General features: G+C 41.1%; 1 protein-coding gene across 2 annotated transcripts; it reads left to right on the forward strand.

The window, feature by feature from the left end:
• The first annotated feature begins 9705 nt into the window (after positions 1 to 9705).
• On the forward strand, positions 9706 to 19173 carry LOC148042579 (solute carrier family 2, facilitated glucose transporter member 7-like). 2 transcript variants are annotated; one of them, XM_087701839.1, is made up of 11 exons: positions 9706 to 10042; positions 11319 to 11467; positions 12706 to 12830; positions 14473 to 14625; positions 14814 to 14939; positions 15700 to 15887; positions 16416 to 16526; positions 16828 to 16923; positions 17554 to 17629; positions 17748 to 17875; positions 18923 to 19173. In XM_087701839.1, exons 1-11 carry the CDS (start codon positions 9977 to 9979, stop codon positions 19088 to 19090), a joined length of 1386 nt encoding a protein of 461 aa, XP_087557965.1. In that variant the 5' UTR covers positions 9706 to 9976; the 3' UTR covers positions 19091 to 19173. The 2 variants fall into 2 exon arrangements, with proteins under 2 accessions (XP_087557965.1, XP_087557966.1); XM_087701840.1 differs by having other exon boundaries at positions 15700 to 15854.
• The last annotated feature ends 5661 nt before the right edge of the window (positions 19174 to 24834 follow it).

Consider the following 24834-nt stretch of genomic DNA (forward strand, 5'->3'; position numbering starts at 1 on the left):
ACATTTTTTTTTAAAATTAAGATTTATAGGCCGCCCTTCTCCCTGAGGGGACTCAGGGCAGCTTACAATCACAGGGAAAGGGGTGCAATACCAAAAGACAAACAGTGAGTGAACAAAATAAAATAGTAAAACACAACTTGCATTCAACAGTAAACACTCGGGCGGGTAAATTAAGAACCTATCCCCAGGCCTGATGGGAGAGCCAGATCTTAAGGGCCGTGCGGAAGGTCTGGATGGTGGTGAGGGTACGAATCTCGACGGGGAGATCGTTCCACAGGGTCGGAGCTGCAACAGAAAAGGCTCTCCTCCGTGTAGTCGCCAGTCGACATTGACTGGCAGATGGGATCCGGAGGAGGCAGGACAAGAAGCAATGGATGGAAACTAATCAAGGAGAGAAGCAGCCTGGAATTAAGGAGAAACTTCCTAACAAGGAGGACAATTAACCAGCGGAACAGAAGTTGCCTTCAGAAGTTGTAAGTGCTTCACCACTGGAAGTTTTAAAGAAGAGATTGGATGTCCATTTGTCTGAAATGGTATACAGTCTCCTACTTGATCAGGGTTGGACTAGAAGTAGCTCCAGGGTCCTTTCCAATTCTGTTATTGTATCAAATAGATCTCCTTTTGCAACAAAAGGATATGTGGTTAAATGGATACTTTAAATGCCTTCACGGCTGCCAAGAAAGTGAAACTGAGTGCAAATTTTTTATTACAGCTTTTGTGTCAGACCTGTCCCAATCTGATCCCTTAAGAAAGAGAGACCCTCGACTACATTTGGTTGAAGCGAAAGGTTCTTTTACTAAAGAGGTGTTAGCTGCAATTAAGTCAGACTTGATCTGGGTTTCCTACACTCAAAAAATACAGACAGGTTTCCCCTCTTCCCAGCCCCCCCCCCCAATGACCAGTCGATCTTCAGCCAATCAGAACTTGATGAAGTGTTTTGAGAACCCTGAGATGTTTCGGAGTAGTCCACATTATTTCTAATGGTACCTGGCCTTGGATTCTAGTGCAAACTGGTTCCCAGTTTCTGTGCTTATCACCTGTTGTCCCCCCCTCAGTTTCTGGAAAGTGAAACTGAGTGTAAATTTTTTATTACAGCTTTTATTACTGCCCAATCTGATCCCCAAGGAAAGAGAGACCCTCGACTCCATTTACATAAGTTTATTTGTTTTATCAACAAGAATAAGATGAAAAACAGAAAAACATACATCCAACACTAATAACAAAAAAAATGGGTGTGTGTCTGTGATTGTACGCAAAAAAAAGGAAAAAACAGAAAAAAACCAACTTAAATAGCAAATGAAATTGAAACATACATAATCCACGCTGACTGGATTCTGAAAAAAGGATTTTTTTTTAAAAAAAACCGATAAATTCTCCTCCACTTACACAACAGGTCTAAAATATAGGTAGTCCTTGACTTTCAGCGGTTCATTTAATGACTAAAGTGGCACCGGCACCGGAAAAGAGTGACTTATGACCATTTTTCAGACTTATGCCTGTTGCAGCATCTCCATGGTCATATGATCAAGAGAGAGATGCTTGGCAATTGTCTCATATTTATGACAGTCTCAGTGTCCCAAGGGTCACAAGTTGGCGCAAAGCTCACTTAACAAAGGTCTCACTTAGCAACAAGAATTTCAACCCCCTGAAAGGGAACTTCCGGTTGGCATTGTCTGTGGGAGTTGTTTCGTTTTTAGCAGCTCCAAACCCATTGATGCGTTAAGCTGTCTAAACAGCATCCATCAGCTGTTTGACAGATTGATTACCTCTCCTTCGGGCATAGAAGGAGAGGTGAGAAGCTGAGTTTGGGAAGTGCTCCATTCAACCTCCCCCAGGAGATAAATCTGGGGTGTGGAAGGTTTGAGCCGCCCTATAACCCAGTGAATTATCTGCACCAGGGATTTTTTCTGCCTTTTTGCAGAACGAAGGCATACGTCCACCCTCAGCTCAACTATTGATTTATACCTGATTCCAACACGGGCAAAAAAATACCGGAGTACTTCTAATTTTATGTATTACAGACTTTAACTCCATTTTTCTAAAAATTCCTTCTGATTAACTACGTGGCAGAAAGACAAAGATGGCGCCGAACAGTTTTGTAGGTGTGGTTGTGCTGTGATGTTACAGATTTTCACAGAGCTCAAACTATTATAGAGTTCAAGATCATCTAAAGATCATTAAATCAGTAGTGATTTATTAGTAAACTGCAGAGTAGTTACTCGAACAAGCGGCTTGCCTGGATTTATTAACTGGGTGCAAGATAAGATTAACTGAGGAAATGGCTTCTAAGCAAAAACCGATTAATACCTCGAAAAGCGCTGGAAGTTCACCTGCTCCGGCATCTAAATTACAGTCATTACTCCCCTCCCAACCCCCTCCTACTCCTGCTGGGGAACCTTTGACTCGAAAAATACTGCAAAAAGAATTAAATGATGCTTTAAAAAAATCATGCAGCTGTGATGGAAATTAAAATAAAGGAAAAGATCTCTGTTGCTTTTAAGGACTTGTCAGAAGAAGTTATGGGTTTGGTCCAGATTCGTAACCAAGAAATTAGAGATGATATTTTAGAGGCTTTTAAATGCTTATCAGGAATCGAGGACAAATTGGAAGATCTTGGTGATTCCAATATTAACCTGGTAACAAAAATGGATGTGTCCCAATGCAAGGTTGATGATGCAGAAAATAAAATTATAATGTTGCAGTATAGACAGATGGAATTTGCTTTAAGGATAAGGGGCCTTAAAGAGAAAAACCAAGAAAATCTGAAGGAGATCTTCTCAGAAGCTTTTGATCAACTGATGGGACGGCCAGGAGGGGACTTTGACTGGCAAATTGACAAGATATATCATGTTAATTCCTGGCTTGCTGGACAAAAACAACTCCCAAGGGACATTGTGGTGTATTTTGCCACAAGGGATATGAGGAATATTGCAAGAGTCTTATAAAACCAAGTTGCAAATTGGGGGTCAGGAGGTGACTGTTTTGAAGGAAATACCACCCAAAATGTTGAGATCAAGAAAAGACTATGCCTTCTTAGTGGATGAGCTCAAAAACCGTCAGTTACAATTTAGATGGGAAGCTCCAGCTGGGTTAGCAGTTAATTACCAGTGACCAAGATATCGTCTTAACTCAGTATGGAAGGCTAAAGATTTTTATAGCAATATACTGAAGGCTGGACATCCCCCCCTCCAGGACCCAGAGAAAGAGAACAAGAAGGACGGAACAGACAGCAAGATATCCAAGGATCAGTATTGCTGGACTAACTTCTTCTGTCGAAACTAGAAGAAGCGAAAGAGCAAAGGGAAACCCGCGTCGTCACTAGGCATATGGAACAAGAGTTAAAAAAGCAACAAGCTTTGCAACAAACACACACAATGGTTAAAGAATTCACAGGTCTTACTCAACCAAAAAATTATAGACCTATATCATTACTTAATATAAATTTTTACAAAAATATTAGCGAATGGGTTAATGTTGGTTATTCACCAACTGATTCATAATGATCAAACCGGTTTTATACAAGGGAGACAAATGAGAAGTAACGTAAGACAAATTGTTAATATACTGGAATATTTGGGAAAGAATAACCAAATCCCCGCAGCGCTTATATTTTTAGATGCCAAGAAAGCCTTTGATCGAGTGAATTGGCAATTTTTAATGAAAACAATGCAAAAGATGCAAATAGGAGAGTATTTTCTACAATCAATCAATCAAAGCAATATATCAGGAACAAACAGCACAAATTATAGTCAATGGAAGTTTAACAGAACCATTTAAAATCGAGAAAGGTACAAGACAGGGCTGCCCTCTATCACCATTATTGTTTATTATAACCCTGGAATTATTGTTGAATAAAATACGGGGGTCAGATGATTTACAGGGAATCAAGATTAGGCATTAAAATATAGACTACGTGCATTTGCGGACGACTTGGTTATAACATTAATCCAACCAGAGAAATCTATCAAGGTCTTAATGAATATGATTAATCAATATGGCCAAGTATCTGGGTTTAAAATAAACCTAGGAAAAACAAAGTTGCTAGTTAAAAATATGAACACTAATCAAAGGGAAGACTTAGAAAAAATGACAGGATGTGAAATAGTTAAAAAGATTAAATATCTAGGAGTTTACATCTCAACCTCAAACGGGAAACTATATAAGTATAATTATGAGCCACTATGGCATAGTATAGAGGTAGAGATGAAAAATTGGGAAAAATTACAATTATCTTTGTTGGGAAGAATAGCAGCAGTGAAAATGAATGTCTTGCCTAAATTTCTATTTCTTTTTCAAATGATACCAATACTTTAAAAAGATGCAAATTTGCTTGAATGGCAGAAGGGTATTAACAAATTTGTTTGGGCAGGGAAGAAGCTGAGAATAAAACTTAAAATAATGCAAGATGTACGTGAGAGAGGAGGTTTTAAATTGCCAAATTTAAAATTATACTATGAAGCAGTAGTTTTATCACTAATCAGTGATTGGATTAATTCAACAGACGATAGAACACTTAACATCGAAGGGCATGATTTGGTATATGGTTGGCATGCTTATCTGTTATATGACAAGAAGGTGGATAAGAATTTTAAAAGTCATATTTTAAGGAATGCTCTACTGCATGTCTGGAAAAAATATCAACATAAACTAAACGACAAGATACCTATGCGGGCAATTCCCAGACATGCAATAGCATAGCACAAAAATAGGATGTAATTACATACAGACAGCTTCTCACTATAGAGAGAGGTGTATTACAGCTAAAACCCTTGAATATACTAAAAGAGGAAAAGGTAATCCAAACATGGTTTCAGTATGGACAGTTACAGGCCAGATGGAAAAAAGATCAGAAAATTGGTATTACGCAAAATGAGGATAATTTACTAAAACAAATTAGGGATCAAAGTCAAATGCATATAAAAAAGGGTATATAATGTATTAATAGAAATGGATTCGGAAACAGAACTAGTCAAAGATTGTACGATAAAGTGGGCACAAAATTTTGAAGAACCAATAATGTTGGATACATGGGAAAAGATATGGGTAAGAAATGTAAAATTCACGCAAGCCCAAAATCTGAGAGAGAACTTTTATAAGATGTTTTATAGATGGAATTTAGACCCTAAAAAACCAGCTTACATGTATCCGAATTTACAACCTAAATGCTGGAGATGTGATTGTGTTGATGCTACATATTACCATATATGGTGGACTTGTAAAAGGGTTAAAGCATTCTGGATAAAAATACGGTGAATTATGCAAAATATTCTTAAAAAGAGGATAAAGTTTACCCCTCAGTTATTCCTGTTAGGTATAACTACTGATTGTACTGTTATAGAGACTAATTTGATTTTGTACTTAATAATGGCAGCAATAGCAGTAGACTTATATACCGCTTCATAGGCCTTTCAGGCCTCTCTAAGCGGTTTACAGAGAGTCAGCATATTGCCCCCAACAATCTGGGTCCTCATTTTACCCACCTCGGAAGGATGGAAGGCTGAGTCAACCCTGAGCCGGTGAGATTTGAACCGCTGACCTGCTGATCTAGCAGTAGCCTGCAGTGCTGCATTTAACCACTGCGCCACCTTGGCTCTTGCGCCACCAGCAAGACTGCTGGTGGCGCAATACTGGAAGAAGGAAGATTTGCCTACTATTCAAGAATGGACATTAAAAGTAACAAACTTAGCAGAGACGGCTAAAATATCAGCATATCTTTTTTTTAATTAAATTTTTAAAATTTTTAATTTAAAACAAATACAACATCCTTCTTTACATGCTATAGAAAGTGTATCAGTTGGTTACAATAGACTTTTGTGCATCTCTTCCACAGTCAACAAACATAATTCATGTTAACGCAAGCATTTTAACTCAAATATTCATACATGTCACCATCATCATATATCTATTTTCATTTGACTATAATTGTTATTTAAAAATAATAATAATAATAATAATAATAATAATAATAATAATAATAATAATAATAATAATAATAATAATAATAATAAATCCTCTGATGATGCCAAATGCAGACTTTGCAAAGAAGCTGATGAAACTGTTGATCACATACTCAGCTGCTGTAAAAAAATAGCGCAGACTGATTATAAATTGCGGCACAATTCAGTAGCACAAATGATCCATTGGAATTTGTGCAAAAATTATAATATTAAAACAGCAACAAACTGGTGGGAACATCAGCCTGAAAAAGTCACAGAAAATCAGATGGTCAAGATCTTGTGGGATTTCCGTATACAAACCGACAAAATACTGGCGCATAATACACCAGACATCACACTGGTTGAGAAAAATAAGGTCACAATCATAGACATCGCAATACCAGGTGATAGCAGGGTCGCCGAGAAGGAACATGAAAAAATCGCAAGATACCAGGACTTAAAAATCGAAATTCAACGACTATGGCACAAACCAGCAGTGGTAATTCCAGTGGTAATTGGCACACTGGGTGCTATTCCAAAAGCACTGGAATTACATTTAAAACAGTTAAAAATTGACAAAATCACCATCAGTCAAATGCAAAAAGCCGCACTGCTTGGATCTGCACGCATATTACGAAAATACGTTACGACGTCCCAAGCCCCTGGTTGGGGCCCGACTAGTAACCAATGCCAAATCCGGCGAAACAACTGGCCGCTGTGATACAATTGTACAATAATAATAATAATTTTTGTTACTTAAACAACACATGCCCACACCAGTGGGAAAAGAAAAAACAAACAAAGAAGACAAAAAGAACAAAAAAAACAAGGCAGGGGAAAAAAAGAAAAACAAAAGAAAAACAAAAGAAAAAAAAACACAGGTATATATTATAAAAAAAGTATATCAGCTGGTTGCAACATGTTTTGGTGCATCTCTTCCATTAATTCATATTAATTCAAATATCTTAACTCAAATGTTTACCATATTGACATCATTATACCTCCACTTTTAGTTGACTACAGTTATTTAAACATCCTTCATCCTTAACTATGCCAAAGATTTAATCCATAACCACATGCTGACATTTCATTTACTTGTTTGTAAAATCCTCCATTAACATCAAATCCTCATATCCTGTTTTAGCTGAACATCCATAATATTTAATACCCAAAATTCCATCTTCCATGCAGTATAGTTTATTATCATTCTCCCTTCTTTATGTAATTATATCGTATATCGTAATATTTTCCCCATATTAGTTAACATTTAACTGTATATATTTTATTTTATTTTTTAATAGTGATAATTATTGTGATTAATAACCTTTGTATATGGTCCAAAAATATTTCCAACCTTCCCTTCTCATATCCAATTATTATTTATCATATCAACTCCACATTATATACATTACTATCAATATCAGTTATTATTCAGCTATGTCTATTACAAATAAGAGTAATTAGATTTAGCTAATTTTGAATTGTATTCTTCCATCTATCAGCCTATATCTCTCCAATAACAAAACCTCCTTAGTCCTATTGCCATTCGTGGAACAAATTCACCAAATGTTTTTATAAGCAAGTCCAAACAGGAATATCTTCGCACCTTTTGCTTAGGATACCTCTGATGTAATAACGTTGTCCTAGGCTTGTTGCACTTTTCAGCTTGTCTTTAATTTTCAAGGGTGGTATCGAAAATTCTGCAAATGATGTTTCATAAAATATAGATTCTTTAATGCTTCTCATTCCTCCTGTGCTTTGTCTTTTGAAATAAATCTTCTGTATGGCTGCCCCCCTTTCAAGCGTTGCATCTCTTTCTCCCTCCAAAGTAAACCAGACGCCCAGCGTGTCAGCAAGTTGAGAAACTTCATTTCTGACATTCTTCATTTGTATTTCAGGAACATTCAAACATTCAACGTTCTCACTTTTTTCTTCATATTTTAATGTTAAAAACAACAAATAGTCCAGCTTTTTTTCAAATCTTTCATATGTGTCAAACAACTTTTGAAATGCGGAGAAAATCATTTGAAACGAATCATTTGAAGCATGTATAGATGCCATGTTGTGACCCAGCTAGAAGCTTTAAGATATTTGCAAGTAAGAACACGCTGGGAGCTGTGCAATCTTATCTGATTTTAGACCAACACAGCCAAGCAATAAAAGTGTCAAATTGTAAGAAGCCAAATTATAGTAAATTGGTTTACAGCCCACTTAAGGAAAGTCAGAGGGAATGTTGAAGTAATCTTTCCTTTATCCACGTAAATAGCATTCAAAACATTTAAGAAATAGGGTAACCACCGGCCATAAACCCATAAAAAAAAAACAATTCGCCACTAGATTCTTCTGTTCTTTGGTTTCAATTAGCTTAAATTTTAATGCGGACTGTATCTCTTTGAGTAATAAAATCAGCTTACCAGTTGAAAACACTCCCACCATTCTTAGGAGCAACCTGCAGTTTCGGTTAGCTTACAGCTAACTGGCAAAGGAGGTTAAATTCCAAGCCCCCCAGAGACTTTGCGAATGTCTCTGAGGTCACTGGATCTCCTCCAACCTTTCACTGTCTCTCCGGGACAGCTTGGGTCCAAAACGACCCGTCCAATTTCCTTCGGAATAGGGGAATTTCAGGAATAGCCTGAAACTCCGTCTTCTCACTGCTAAGCCTCGCCTTCTTCCCAAATATCAGCATATCTTAAGGACCACTCAGATGAGAAATATAAACTGGAGTGGAGAAGATGGATTGGCTATATTCAAAATAAATATGGGACTAAGAAATTCCAGATAGTTTATGACTGAAAAAGCGAGGAACGGTATAATCTGTTTAGAGTTAGCCTAACAAAAGAGTAGTTAAAGCTCAAATGAAAGATAATAAAAACATTCCTTAAGTTTATTTTAGTATATGCTTGTTAAAGATTTATACCCTGTATTTGTTCTGGGAAGTTGGGGGGGGGGAGGTTGGGGGGGTTGGGTTCGGGTGGGGAGGTGAGGTAAATATTTGTAAAAGCTTTTTTTTAAAAAATTCAATAAAAAAAAAGAATTTCAACCCCTTGAAAGTGGAATCCCCGGATGTAAATTTATGCAAAACAGCCACCTAACTGCCATTCTGCTTTCCCCGGAATGTTCCTGCCTCCTTTCCCTGATTGGCTCTCTCTGCTGCTCCAGCATTTTTCATTCGAAAGAAAAGACAGCTGTGTTTTTTCTCCCAAAAAATAGTAAGTTGGCTTTAAAAAAAATATATTTCCAGCCTCAAAATCTAAAATTTGAAGACTGGCCTCCTCCAAATGCGCTGGTGGAGGAAGGACAGGGAGGGTGCCAATTAATTTGGGGAATTTATTACAACAATTAGGAATTGAACAGGAAGCTCTCAAGCCAACGTCCACCATTGGCAACAGGCTCTTTGGAGCCTCCCTGATCCACCGCAGTCTACCATGTAATCATCAAGGAAGAGAGTTTGTGGAGGTTTTCTGCCTGGATTCGGGGGAGAATGATTTGTAAAAAAACTTGCTTTTGTTCGAACAAGGGTTTCCCTTGATCTTCCCGGAAGGATGGAGGACAATGAGGAACCCGAACCCACACTCAAAAGTAATGTGAGTTTGAAGGGCTGCTGATGTTGTGGTTTTTCTTGATCCATGGTTATTTCTAAGCTCCGGGGCAAGGCAGGGCAGAGAAATTATAAAGCCTTTCTGAAGAGGATCAACTCGCAACTGTATTTAAAAAACAAATTGCAGTGCCTAAAAAATCTTGGGAAACTCCTAAAGCTCAGCTGATTTCTTTATGGATGAGACACCACCACGAGATGCTAGGAGTCCAAACTAACGTGGGGAAAATAATTAGCTTTCCCTAACAGAAGAGAAGGTGAGGAAGATCGGCCTTCTTCCCATCCAAGCCAGAAATTGGAAGGGTGAGAGGAGAGAGGAGGTGTAAGATGTGTTGTGGATGTTGTGTTGGTTTTTCTGCTTTCCACTGAAGGAATTGTGTTGTTGTTTTCCTCCTCCTCCTGTACCTTCCCATAGAAACTGACCCTCCCGCTCATTCTCTCAGTAATGGGGTCCAGTTTGGGGAGTTTGCAGCATGGATACATCTACTTCATGATCAATAATCCTGTTGTGGTAAGTGAGCCCCGCTGGTTGTTGCGGGGTAGACCTTGGTTGGGACTTTGCAGTCATTCATACAACCCGCCTTCGTGCATTAGGGTTGCTGAGGATGCTCTGTGTGGACCCAGCGTCTTTCATGGACCCTGCATCCTGGCTTATCCAGAGGTGGTATTCAGCCAGTTCGGACCGGTTCACCCACCCTCCCCGGCTCTACGTTATCCTCTTTAGGCACGTTTTTGAGGCTGGGTGCAGAAGGCGTGTGCGCAAGCACAGGGCATCTGCGGAAGGCCACACAGACGGGCGGGGCAAACCGGTGGTAACAAAATGTGAAACCCACCTCTGGGTTTATCCCACCCCATCAGGTTTTCAAATGGTGTTACCTGCCTTGTCCTCTCCCCTCCACTTTTCTCACTCCCCTTCCCTTTTTTTCTCCTTTTTCTTTCCCTTTCTGTCACCTCCCCTCCCTCCCCTTCCTTCCCCTTCTTTCCCTTTCCTTTCCTTCCCTTCCGTTCCCTTCCCCTTCCTTCCCTTCCCTTCCCCTTCCCCTTCCTTCTTTCCCCTTCCTTCCCTTTCTATCCCTTTCCTCTTTCTTTCCCTTTCCTTTCCTTCCCTTCCCCTTCATTCCCTTCCCCTTCCTTCTTTCCCCTTCCTTCCCTTCCTCTTCTTTCCTTTTCTATCCCTTTCCTCTTTCTTTTCCTTTCCTTTCCCTCCCCTTCCTTCCTTTCCTTTCCTTTTCTTCCTTTTCCCTCCCTTACCTTCCCCTTCTTCCCCTTTCCCTCCCCTCCCTTCCCTTCCAAGTGGCCTCAGTGATTCTCTAAAAAGATGCAAATGACCAGCTGTCTGTTAGGAACCTAAGTCCTTCCCTTCCCCACCGTCCAGTCGGAGCTGAAGAAGCTTCTTGGATGAGAAGAGAAACGTCTTCCAAAGAAAAACCAAGAAAGTCCAGTTGCCTCTTGAAAAAAGCACCTTTGGGAAACCATGGTTTGTTTTCCTTCAAGAGAAAACCCAGATATGGTTTTCCACCCGGCAGGCCTCACCTGCCCTTCACAGTGGCCGCCTTGTTTGGAGGCAACAGAGAGGGAAATGTCCCAGAGTTTTCAAAAATAAATAAATCAATTTATTTAGCATCTCTGCTCCAGATTCCTTCAGCATCTGGGTTTTTCCGTAGGGACTGCCCACTGGCCAGCCTACCTCGCAGGGATGTGTTAGGTGAAGTAGAAGGAGGCTGCTGGGAAGGAATTGCAGCACCGTTCTGTGTTCTTGATGTGGTTTTCCAATTTATGTTTTTAAGGTAGAGATGCAGTTGGTGAATCTTCTGAAGGAAGGAAACGAGACAGACGCTGTGCGTTTGAAGTTCTTCCTCCTCCTCACCATTTTATTCCCCATTGGAGCTGTTTTGGGGGTGTATCTTTGGGGCTGCCTAGCAGACAGATATGGCAGGTATAGTAGGCAGAATTTCTGGGTTGTGGATATACAACAAACTGCTACATTTTGGGTGTTGCTGTTGGCATGGGTGTCATACATTGGCATGTAAAGCCAACACAGTTCTAGGCTGCATAAACAGAGGGATAGAATCAAGATCACATGAAGGGTTAATACCACTTTGTTAGGCCTTAGTAAGGCCACACTTTGAATACAGCATCCAGTTTTGGTCGCCACGATGTAGAAAAGATGTGGATACTCTGGAAAGAGTGCAGAGAAGAGCAACAAAGAGGTTTAGGGGACTGGAGACTAAAATATATGAAGAACGGTTGCAGGAACTGGGTATGTCTAGTTTAAGAGAAAGAAGGACTAGGGGAGACATGATAGCAGTCTTCTGATATCTCAGGGGCCGCCCCAAAGAAAAGTGAGTCAAACTGTTCTCCAAGGCACCAGAGGGTAGAGCAAGAAGCAATGGGTGGAAACTAATCAAAGAGAGAAACAACTTAGAACTGAAGAGAAATTTCCTCACAGTTAGAACAATCAGTGGAACAGAATTTGCCTCCAGAAGTTGTGAATGCCCCAACACTGCAAGTCTTTAAGAAGATGTTGGATAGCCATCTGTCTGAAACAGTATAGGGTTTCCTGTCTAGGCAGGGGGTTGGACTAGAAGACAGTCTTGAGGACTGGATCCATGGGCACTGTATCTATTTATGTTAGCTTCAAGCGGGACGATGAATCCATTAAAAAAAAGTGCATTAGCTAATTTAAGCTCGAATAAGCTTCAAGGAAAAGAATAGAAAACGAAGTGGTAACACCCGTTGTAGAGTATAAATCAATACAAAGAAAACGAGAACTCGAGATCTTCTCTTTAATTCCAGTCAGGTGTGAAAGTGTGGAGACAAAGGATGACCTTGGCTTCTATTAAAGAATGAAAATAATACATTCCACAATCCTACTCCTTCTATTCCCCCCTCCCATCGACTATACTTAAAGAAACAGCATAATGAAATAAGAGAAAGTGTGGCAGGCCAAAATTCTAAAAGGAGTATAAATGCAGGCCTGACTTTATCGCTTTATAAAGATTAAAATTCTGTATATTTGATGTATTAAAAAAAGGTTTAGTTTTCTTTTGAAATAAAAAAAATAAAAATAAAATAAAATAAAATCAGGATGCTGTTGGTAGTTCAGGACTAAAAAAAAATAACATTTTTGCGATTCCTATTTCCTTGAATGTGTCTCTTTCCGTGTCTTTTCAGAAAATTCACCATCTTTATTAGCAACGGAATTAGTATTTTTTCGTCTACCACCTTGTGTTTTGATTCCGTTTTAAAGCACTTTGCATTCAGCCTCTTTACTCGTTTTTTTGTGGGGATAGTGTCAGGTGAGTCTTTGACCACTTTATTATAAGCTTCCCCCCCAAAAGGGGATGAACTCTGCCTTTGCATTAAATGTTCCTCAATTTAGGAGTTAAGGATTAGGGAAGTAAAGAGTAGGATTGGGGAGATAGGAGGCGGGATGTCATGGTGACAGGAACCAAAGCTGTCAATTTGGAGCAGACCAACCAATCAAGGACGGAGCCGTGAGAACAGAATGTGAAACTCCATCAAAGAGGTGAAGTGGGGAGAGCCCAGGAAGAGGGAAAATCACAGGCTTTCTGCAGGAATATTCAGATCCGGCTTTGCTAATGCTGTAACCGCTTGACTTTAGTAAAAGTAATCCTGTCCTTCAGACCTGGAGTTGAGGGTCTTTCTTTCCTAAACGCTCAAGTCGGGAGAAGCCTGACAGTGAATTTCTTGGAGCCTAGGAATCAGGATGGTCATTTGCAAATATTCTGAACCTGGAGCCAAGCAATTAGAGCATTAGGACTGAATCTGACTGAATCTCCTTATGACTAAAATCCTCGAAGTCTTTAATCAGATTTATTGAAGGGGACAGAGAGTTGGGTTGCAGAAATATTGGCACGTGGCTACAAACAGTCCTTGACATATGACTGCATATTCTACATTCAGAATATTTGCAAATGATTATCCTAATTCCGAGGCTCCAAGAAACCTACTGTCAGGCTTCTCCTGATTGAGCGTCTAGGAAAGAAAGACCCTCAACTCCAATTCCGTGAAAGTAAAATATTACTTTTATTAAAATCAAGTGGTTACAGAATCAGCAAAGCCAGATCTGAATATTCCTGCACGAAGCCTGCGATTTGCAAATATTCTGAATATAGAATATGCAGTTATTACTTTCGTTAGCAAGAAAACAGGGCACTGAATCCCCCAGGAAGCAATCTCCCTAATGAATGGAGAAATCGTTTGTATGTAGAAGGAAATGTACAATTAGCCCTTGACTTACAACAGTTCATTTAGTGACTGTTCAAAGGTACAACAGCAGTTAAAGCAGTAAATTGTGAGCATTTTCACATTTGTGACTATCTCCCTTAGCAACAGAAATTTTGGGCTCAGACATGGTCGTACATCAAGGACTGCCTGTAGCCATGTGCCAAGGTTTCTGCAGCCTAACTCTGTCTCCCCTTCAATAAATCTGGTTAAAGGAGATGGCAGTCAGATTCAGACCCGTGAAATGAGAAGGAAGAGCAGGCTGGGAGAAAGGGGCTGGTAAACCAGGGTCTCTTTGCACATACTCTAATTTTTTGGCTCCGGGTTCAATTTTGAGCTATCAGCCCAAACCAGAGTGCTAGGCTGGAACAAGAGAATACTGCACTGGACAGTTTAGCACTGTTTCAACCCAGTACTCCCTAACTTGGAGATTTAAATCAATGGTGGGTTGTTGATTTTTTAAATACCAGTACGGGCATGCTCTCTCTCCCATGCTTGTGCAAAAGTGTCCGGGTGGGAGGGCAGAGACTCCTGCCACTGCTACTACGGGTTCACATGATACGGGCTGATAAGGGCACCTCTTATTTAAATCCGCAAATCTCAGGGCCAGCCGCAAACCGTAGATGCCCCTTAATTCGGCACTCGCTAGAATGCAAGCTGAGACTGAAATGCAATATTTAATTCATTCCACAGGGACATTTACTTACTCTATGTCTCTCTACATCATTGAAATCTCTTCCTTGGACCTGAGGGGAACCTTGGTGACCAGTCTGCTCATCTCGGTCAGCTGGGGATACATTCTGGCCCAAATCTTAACCAATCCCCAGATCTGGGGAAACAAAGAATGTAAGTATTTTCACCTCCACCTCCACAACTTTAAGTCATGCTAAGCTGGGGAGGGTATCTTTCCATTGTCCCAGCACAGAGGAATCAAAGTAAGGGGAAAGGAAGCTGAAAAGAGAAAAGTTGCTTCTAAAACATGAAGTAGGACCAGGAGCTTCCTAACATTCTCCTTCTCTCTCTTTCTACCATAGATTACTCATCATTGGTGGGCATTACAGCCATATTTGCCATAGTTAGTAGTATATTGTTGCTGCCTTCTCCGGAAAGTCCCAGGTTTCTATACTTGCAGCAGAATGACGAAGAGAAAGCAAGACAAGGTACGGCCATGTGAGTCTGGCGTTACAGCCTTATCAGCTGTTTGTTTGGGCCAAAGGGAGAATCAGGCCTGTAGCCCAGCTTCTGCCCTTGAGATCTGCAAGACCTGATGGCTCCTTCCAAATGTAGCCCCTTTCTGTTGTGGCCCGCCAGTGGCCAGCAGAGCTGACAACAGATTCGGACAGTGTGGAGGTTGGGGAGGAACATGGACCAGTCCTGGAGTCTGGGGAAGGCTCTGATGAGAGCTCTGTGTCAGAGGCAGAGAGGGGGCCAGGGCTGTCTGACAGTTATCAGCTGCCTTCAGAGTCAGACATCAGTGAGACAGAAGAACAGCTGGAGCCTCTTCCCAGTGTGCATATGCGCAGAGTGGCCAGACGAAGGGAACAGCCAAGGAAAACGACTCGACTTGGGAGTAAGGCCACAGGTGGGCAATGAACGGCCCCTCCCAGAGGGAATAAAAGAGGAGTGAAAGGGGAATGGAGTTTGAAGGAGACAATTAGTTCGCTTAATTGGTTGGTAACTCTCCAAATCTCCTTGCCAAGTTGTGCAGATATCGGCCAGGTAGATCTCCAAGCCAGAGAAGGTCTGTGACTGTAAATCCTCCCTCGAAAGACTTTGCTGGATGTGAATGAGCAGAATTCACAGTCAATTAAGAAAAGGGTTTTTTCTCGGGACCAGGAATCTGCCTCAGGCTCTTGGGAAGCCTCGGTCAGAACACTTTGCACATGTTCTTGTCTTCCCCTCCTCTTCCTCCAACTTTAGCCTTGAAGAAGCTGAGAGGGAAAGAAAACGTGGAGGATGAGATGGAAGAACTTCGTCAAGAACACCTTGCCGAAAGCAGCCAGAAGAACATGACAGTGTGGAAACTTCTTTGCTTCCCTCGCCTCCGGTGGCAACTCATCACCGTCATAGTCTTGGTCTCCGGAACTCGATTTATACCAATAAACGCAGTTAGTGACTTCCCCGAGCAATCTCGCATACCATTTGCTTTTTCATGGTTCAAATTTGGAGTCTGTCCAAAGTGCTGAGTGGCTGGCTTGTTATCCAGACACAAAGTTTCTGGATCCAGAACCCACGCTTTTCACCTATTTAAAAGAGAATGTTTTTCTCAAACCCCAAACAATCAGTCACATGGTCCAATCTCCTCTTTCCACGGTCCAGGTGTGAGAATGTTCTTAGTTCTCAAGAGAAGGAATTTTATTTTGACTACACAAAACCCTCTATGTCTAATCCCTTCCCCCGAGTCCCTCAGCTCTAGTGTGGCAACACTGAAGCTCCAATATGGCTCCGGTCAGGTCAGCTTCAGGGTTGACATAAGGTGAAGATGGCTCTTCCTTAATAGTTCCCAGAGCCTAAGTTTATGTGCTTTAGTTTAGCAAGATTCTGTCTGCAGGTGATGAATCTGCTTAGAAGAATTGTGAGGGTTTTTTAGAGTCTGACCCAAATCCTATGTGTCCCTCTTTTGTCTTTCATTGCAGGTTTTTTTTTTCAGCAAGCAAAGCTATAAAATTTTAGGAATATCTGCCAAAACTGCGGGGCGTGTTCCATTAGCAGGACTCTTGACCATCCAGATGATGATTCTGACAGTTGTAAGTTACCTCGTATCCCGCTTGATTACAGGTTTGTTCATTTTTTGTGCTGCCTCCATCACCCCACCGACTTAGGGTGATGTACCCCAAAGCGATACAACCAGAAGGGAGGAGTTCAAATTAGTGACAACACAATAGCACAGGTGAACACTGGAAATATTTTAGCCTCAATGAAGAATTGTGGGCTCCGTAGTTTGATGATCTATTGGTTTGTGTTCTTGGCGGCCCATGGTCTTCTTGGTAGTTTTTCTCCAGGGTCCTGATGGGGTCAATCGTCCTCTGCTTTGCTTTTTTTCCCTAGGTCTTCACTGTTGAGTCCTTGGGGCGGAGATTTCTCCTTTTGAGTGGCTTCTTCATATGTAGCATCTCATATATTGCCCTAGTCTTCACTTATCAGGTGGGTTACGTTCCTGCTCTCTGTGCCAGGACAATTGAGTGGCCCCCTGTTAATGTCCCTATGCTTTTTCTCACACACAAACCTGTCCAGCCAGTTATAATTGATCTGGCGAATTTCATCCAGTTGGTCAATTTCACCATCAATTTCACCAGTCTGTCGATTTCACCCGGTTTGCACCAATCCATCAATTTTGACTTGTAGCTCAATTTCACCCATCTGTGAATTTCATCTAGTTGGTCAATTTCACCTATCCTTAAATTTCATTCAGTTGGTCAGTTGCACCAGTCCATCAATTTCAATAATCTGTCAATTTCACCCAATTGGTCAATTTCACCAATCTGTCAATTTCAGCCAGTTTGTCATTTGCACCAATCCGTCAATTTCATCAATCCCTCAATTTGGTCCTGTTTGTCAATTTAACCTATCTGTGAATTTCATCTAGTTGGTCAATTTTACCAATCCATTAATTTCACCCAGTTGCTCCATTACATAGAGTTAATGCCAGTTTTCTCTAGATGTGGTTCCCAAACCTGTGGAATAGGAGGTTTGTTGAAGATATGAAATTGGGGAGTGGGGGGAAGTGTTACTGCTTTGATGGTTAGCTCACACGTGTTTCCTTTTTCCCCATAGATCAACACTCCCACGTTGGCTTTCAGCAGCATTGTTTTGGTGATCATCTCATTAGAGGGCTTCATAATGGGACCAGGTTTGTGACCAGATGGGATACAGCGTCTTAACAGGTGGAGAAAGACCAAGAGAGCCTTTCATGGTTCTTGCTTTTAAAAAATATATATTACAAGGCCTGCCCTCTTCTCTCCACCCAGCTTCCATTTTCCATCTGATTATTGGTGAATTGTTCCTGCAGTCATCCAGAGCGTCCGCATATGTGGTAGCTGGGTTTTTCAGTTGGGGACTCCTTTTTTTGACAAACATATTGTTTACTCTGACTCAGGTAAGGGTGTTCTGACCTAGGCTTCCTGATACATTAAAAAGCACACTGTCAGATTTCCTAAAAATGCCCTAATCGATTCATGAGCATTGAATCAAGGTTCAATACAAAAATAAGTCATTTATTGGGAGCATCATTAGGCAAGATTTGTTCGCAGTCAAGTCTATGCTTTGTTTGATTTATTTCTGACCTTGACCTCTGTTCTGTGTCACGATAACATTCCCCTGTAAGATGCACCCCTTCCAAGCCTGCTGCAGTAATCTGAGATCTGACGCCAGCCGACAGTATGCGTGGAATGCATTTCCCCTCTTTGTCTCCCATGGCAACGCAGGGAGTTGACACACACACACTTACTCCCCCACACCCCTCTTTTTATTTCAAAGGCTATGATTTGTGTTCATTCAGAGCCCGTAATGAGTCACAAAGAGTTGTTCAAGAGTCCTACAGTAGGCTGCCAAAGTCTTTCGGGGTAAACCTGATAAGCACCCACCGTTATCTTCCTTGAAACACTGACAAAGACTTGGCAATTGGCTTGTCAAGGCCACATGGAGCAAAAAATCAAAACAGACCACTATGAACAAAGTTGCTTCCTGCAAAGACTCAGGTGCCTTTGCTTTTCCTTTACGTCGTATAGGAGGGCCTAATTACCTCCAAGCCTTACTCCCAAGTCACCTTTTCTGTCTTAACTGTTCCTGCCTTCTGGCAGCTCTGCGCATGCATGCACAGGGAACAGGGGGAGCCTGTTCCTCTGCCTCGCTGATGTCCAACTCTGGAGGCTCCGGAGGCAGCACATAACTCCCAGGTGGTCCTGGCCCCCTCTCCGCCTCCGACACAGATCCCGCATCAGAGCCTTCCCCAGACTGTAAGACTGGCCCATGTTCCTCCCCAATCTCCTCACTGTCCGATTCTGCAGCCAGCTCGGTGCACCACAACAAACAGACCCTTTGATAATCTCAAAGTATGGAGGTGACTTTACCGCGGAATTGTGTGTGACTCGTGGGCTTGCCAAGTTTGATCACAATATTTCTTAACTTTTGTTTCTGTCTCTAGCCCTACCTTGAGACCTACTTCTTGCTGCTTTGCTCGCCTTTTCTGATCTTCACCTTTTTGTACATTTTCTGGGTACTCCCGGAAACCAGCTACAAGACATTTCAAGAGATCCAGGAGAACATGGCGGAGTACACCTGTAGAAATTCCAGAAAAATAATGGCTGAATAGAAGCAGGAAATCTCTTTCTTCCCTCTGTTTTCAAAGTTGATTTTGGAATTAAGAAATGAAGTAAAACCAGAAGTTCTCTTCAAGCTGGATGGATTTATTTCTACTGTTTTTAACTCTTCTACATTTGTTTGGCAACAACAAAAGAGAAGAAGATTGAGTTATAAGTTTAGCAGGCACTTCCAAATATTATCATATTCCCCGGGACATAAAATATTTTTTTGCCCTTTTTAGCTATAATTCTTCCATGTTTCTGCCAAGGTGATTTTCTTGGCTCTCTACAGATTAGGGGAGCTTGTAGATTAAGGTGACCAGATTTTAACATTGGTAAAGAAGGACACCTTTGACCGGGGGGGGGGGGGGTGTTCTTGATTAAAAATTTAAAAAAAAATCGTGACTTTTTAGTTAATGCTACCTTCAATCCTCATGAAGGAATAATCCAATTGAATTGATTAGGAATAAGATGTTCTGATAGAATAAATGGTCTATGGTTCATTTATTTTTATTATTTATTAGATTTTTATCCCACCTGTCTTATTTTTACAAATAACTGAGAGGCGGAAAACATACCTAATCTTCCTTTTAATATTTTCCACATAACAACAACCCTATGAGGTGGGTTGGGCTGAGAGAGAACGACTGGCCCAAAAGCAGGACTCAAACTCATCTTCCGTTGGTGTGTAGGCCAGCCAGGGCCGGATTTTCCTATAGGCTAACTAGGCTTCAGCCTAGGGTAGGGTGACCAGATGACCCGATTTCAGTGGGACAGTCCCGATTTTTAACAATTTTTCCCGCTTTCAACATGAAGCCCAGTGGATTTGCTTAAGAAATCCTAACCGGGGCAAGACAAAAAACACCCTGTCTAACCTCTCTCTCTGTCTCAGTACTTTCACTGAAGATATTAAAACGTTAAAGCAACAAAACGGACCTCTCCCCTCCCCCCACGCCGATCGCGTTTACCTCATTTTATAAGGAAAAAAAAAATGATCCTAGTACCATAGAGCTGCAGGAAATGGCTAGAGGGGTCGCCAGTGTTACTTCCTGGATTTTCCAGAGGGGAGGGGCACGGAGGTTGGAGGACTGCTCAATATGGTGGGAAAAGAAACTTTCTGGTAAGTGTGCTGGTTTTTTTTCTTTTCTTTTTTAATGCGTTTTAAAATAATGTAGGTTTTTAAAAATGTGCAGCTACTGTTTTTTTTATTCAAAACAATATGTGATGTGCCATGGAAAAATCATTAAAAAAAACCCTGAAAGAACAAAAGGGTTTTTTTAGGGTATTTTCCTGACCAAAACTATAATTGTTTCTGCATGACACCCTTAATCAGAAATAGCCAACTACATTTCATTCTAAATAGTTTTATTTCCTTTATTGTATGTGATTACTCAAGTCCAAAAACTGAGTTAATTGGATAAACCCAGCTCCACAATTTACTAAATATACAGTTACAGGAATTTCATGTATAGTATGCTGTCTCTTAGGGTTTATTGAACATAGGAGAATAATATGAGAGGGATTTGATGTAAAATAAGCTCTTTTAATGAATTCAAAATCAACGCAGCAGACAAGACATGGGAGTGAACATAATACACACTTTAACAATATATTTTTTTCTTTTAGTCATCAAATATTGCAGCAAGTGTGTCAGTAATAATAGCAAGACAGGAATAGGATTTTCCAGCCAGGTTAATTTTACTTTTTTATGGTTTTGATGTTGTATTTAATTTTATCTGTATTAGAAACTTATGAAGGCTGTGCAACATTTTGAGGTGATATAGAGTATGTAAAGACATGAATACAGTAGAACCTCTGGTCACAACCATAATTCGTTCCATAACTTTGGTCGCAAACTGATTTGGTCATGAATCAAACCTAATTTTGGAAATTTGGTGCTTACAAAAAAAAAATGGTGCAGAAGGGGAAATCAGCAGCGGGGAGAATGTGAATATTTTGGTCAGAAGCATTCGTGACCAGAGGTTCTACTGTATAACATCTTCACTTAAGACTTAAGATTCACTTAAGATATAACATCTTCACTTAAGATTCACTTAAGAACTGTGGCAAGAAAGGTGGTATAGTGACCAAAGTTACAATGGCATTGAAAAAAGTGACTGATGACCATTTTTCACACTTAGCGACCATTTTCACACTTAGCGACTGTTGCAGCATCCTCATGGTCACGCGATCAAACTTTTGATGTTTGGCAACAGATTCGTATTTATGATGGTTTCAGTGTCCTGAGGTCATATAATCACCTTTTGACAAAGTCAAATGGGGAAACCAGATTCACTTATGTTACTAATTTATCAGCTGCATTTATTCATTTAAGAACTGTGGCAAGAAAGGTGATATAGTGACCAAAGTTACAATGGCATTGAAAAAAGTGACTGATGACCATTTTTCACACCTAGCGACCATTTTCACACTTAGCGACCGTTGCAGCATCCTCATGGTCATGTGATCAAAATTCGGATGTTTGGCAACAGTTACAATTTATATTTGTAAATTGTAGTTATGTTGAAATAAAAAAAAACATTACAATACTATTTTTGCGTCGTATGAAAATTTTTGTTGCTCCGTATAAAATTTTTAATCAACCCCCCCCCCCCCCCCGGTCAAAGGTGTCCCTCTTTACCAATCTGAAAATCTGGTCACCTTAGCCTAGGGCCTCAAGATCAAGAGGGGCCTACATTCAAATTGTTAGCAAAATTAAAATTACACTATCCTAAAAACAGTGAACACTAAAACACTGAACCGAAAATAAGGAGAAATTCTACACATATGACTAATAAACAAACATAAAAATGTATTGGTTAAGATCGTTCCAGTGCCGCGGCAGTTGGGGAGCCCGCCCACGTTCCCAGCACCGGCGGTCGGGCAAGAGGTGCGGCCGCTCCCAGTAGCCGCCCCATCGACGCGGACCCCGCCAGGCAGGTGAGAGGGAGGGGGCCGAGCCGAGCAGCTGAGCGCAGCAGGGGAGGTGGCTGGCTTCGCTGCCTTTGCCGCAGAGCAGAGCCGCTCTTCCACTTAAAAATGGGAGATGAAAGCGCCTCATAAGTGGAATAGCCTAGGGCCTCTTTTCATCTAAATCCGGCACTGAGGCCAGCCCTTTCACCACTACACCAAAAGGCTCTCATTTAGTAGGAAGACATGGAAGAGGATTTTTTAAAGTGTAATGAGGGAAATGGGGGGAAATTCAGCTTGAAGCAAGATTTCTGGGATAGGGTCTTTCTTTTTTGGGTTGGCTTTAATGCCCATTTCTGGGCATTCTGGGAGTTCTCCCCTCGGAAGGAAGCTTTGATAGAAATATTATTTTTACTCCACTAGAAAAGGCCAAAGTAAGAGGGAAAGGCACTGATGGTGGACGAAGATGAAAAGTGAACTTTAATCACATTAACTTTTCATCTTTCTCGCCTGCTTAATTATTTTTATTAGTTTATCAGAATATGCACCGGGGGGGGGGGGGGAGATCAAAATCACAATTAAAATAGCACATACACATGCATAACCCAACATGTTCTGGTTCCGTAAAAGCTACAGAGAAAAAAAAATGAGGTACGAGGAGGTGAATAGAAATGATTTTCTATTTCTGTGCAAGTTGCCAAGGTGGCGCAGTGGTTAAATGCAGCACTGCAGGCTACTGCTAGATCAGCAGGTCAGCGGTTCAAATCTCACCGGCTCAGGGTTGACTCAGCCTTCCATCCTTCCGAGGTGGGTAAAATGAGGACCCAGATTGTTGGGGGCAATATGCTGACTCTCTGTAAACCGCTTAGAGAGGCCTGAAAGGCCTATGAAGCGGTATATAAGTCTACTGCTATTGCTATTGCTATTATCAGAATATAAAAGACAAAAAAAATGAAAATAAGGGGAAATTAAGAGTGGGAAAAGGGAAAAAGGAGAAAGTGTGTGGTCGAAGGGGAAAAGGGCGGGGGGAGGCATTGACTTCTGACTCTTTTTTAGCACAGTAGAAGATAATAACATTACAACCTCAACTTTTTACTTTTACACAATAATATATACTACCCAATTCTATAACAACGAACGATCTAATCAGGGAAATCAAAATCACAAATTTCATTTTTTTCCACCGCAAGGACAAAATTTAAAAGTGGTTTCCACATGGAAACTAAAATAGATATGTTCTTTTCTTTGAATAAAGCAATCAGTTTAACCATCCCTACTTTTCATCTTGCTGGGATAAATAAACATATAATTCTGTTCACACCAGTGACGTGCGGTCAGCTTTAGGGCTGTTGAGGCACTTTTTAGACTTGTGGACTTCAACTCCCAGAATAGCAATAGCAATAGCAGTAGACTTATATACCGCTTCATAGGGCTTTCAGCCCTCTCTAAGCGGTTTACAGAGAGTCAGCATATTGCCCCCAACAATCTGGGTCCTCATTTTACCCACCTCGGAAGGATGGAAGGCTGAGTCAACCCTGAGCCGGTGAGATTTGAACCGCTGAACTGCTGATCTAGCAGTAGCCTGCAGTGCTGCATTTAACCACTGCGCCACCTTGGCTCTTAGAATTCCACAGCCAGGCATGCTCAGTTCCGATTTAAAGCGACAGCATTTTTCCCCCTTGCAAATTAAGTTTTCCCATTTTTTTCTTCTCCCTCCCCCTCCTTCCTCCCTCTCTCCCTCCCCCCCTCTCTCAAACAGACACACGCACACAGAGAACTTCGATCCCTCTCTCATTCACTCACTCTCAAACACAAACACAGAGGTTGGATTGGATATATTTTCCAAAGGCTTGAAAGCAGCTCCTCTACCATACCCCCCCTTCCCCTGCTGCCTTCTGATCAAACTTTTTGAATTCCTCCCCCCTCCCCATACACGGACCTTTTTCCAGCTGTTTCAGAAACGATTTCAACTCTGCTTCTACCTGCCCTGCCCTGCCCTCCCCTCATGAAAGGCCAGAGCTCTGTCAGACTGAGCTAGTTGCTCCCAGAGAACTCTAAAAAGCCTCTAAAAATGCCCTCTACAGGAGGCGAGAGAATACGTGCCTCATTTGCATAAGGAATTTTTCGCTTGTTAACCCTTGCTTAACTCTTAAAAGGCGAAAAATTCCTTATGCACAGGAGGCCCCTATTTCTCTGGCCTCCTCCTATGGTTAACACAAAGCACTGTTCCAAGTCACTGTGAATCTGGTAGCAACTACCTTGGCTTTAATTATTTTTTAAAAATTCTTTAAAATTCCTTTTCCTCATGACTGGTGAGGCCATGCCTCCCCTGCCTCTAGTGACTGCACGTCCCTGGTTCACACCTATTAATCTTTATAGACTATCATCATTTATATTAAAAAGGGAAAAACCTCTTTTTACATCCATTTTAAAACTCTAAACTTTTCTTTAAAAATATTTAGCAAGAGGGAAAGGCAGAAGGAAAATGCCCCCTTTTTCCTGTGCCTTTCCTCAGTTGCTATGGGGAATGAAAGGACCAGGGTCCCCCCCTCCCTACACTGAAAAGAACCCCTGAACAACTTTGTGAAATGCACAGCTCCATTTCGGTGTTTTTTACTGCTCAGTTTGATGCCATTTCCATCAAAGATTTGGAAAAGTTTCTTCTTCTTTCCTTATGCTATAATTTTGACTTGGAGAAGTGTTTGCTGTTCTTTCTGACCTTTAAAATGATACATTTCAGTGACTCTTTTTCTGTGCTTGCCTTTAGAAGCACTCCAAGTCAATCCAGAATGATGTAGATGTTAATACAAAGAACTGAGCAAATTAAAGTGGTGAAATTAGTCCC

Source organism: Thamnophis sirtalis, unplaced genomic scaffold (assembly GCF_051295495.1).
Source record: "Thamnophis sirtalis isolate CommonGarterSnake01/CBP01778 unplaced genomic scaffold, rThaSir2_p1.2 scaffold_15, whole genome shotgun sequence".
NCBI lineage: Eukaryota > Metazoa > Chordata > Lepidosauria > Squamata > Natricidae > Thamnophis > Thamnophis sirtalis.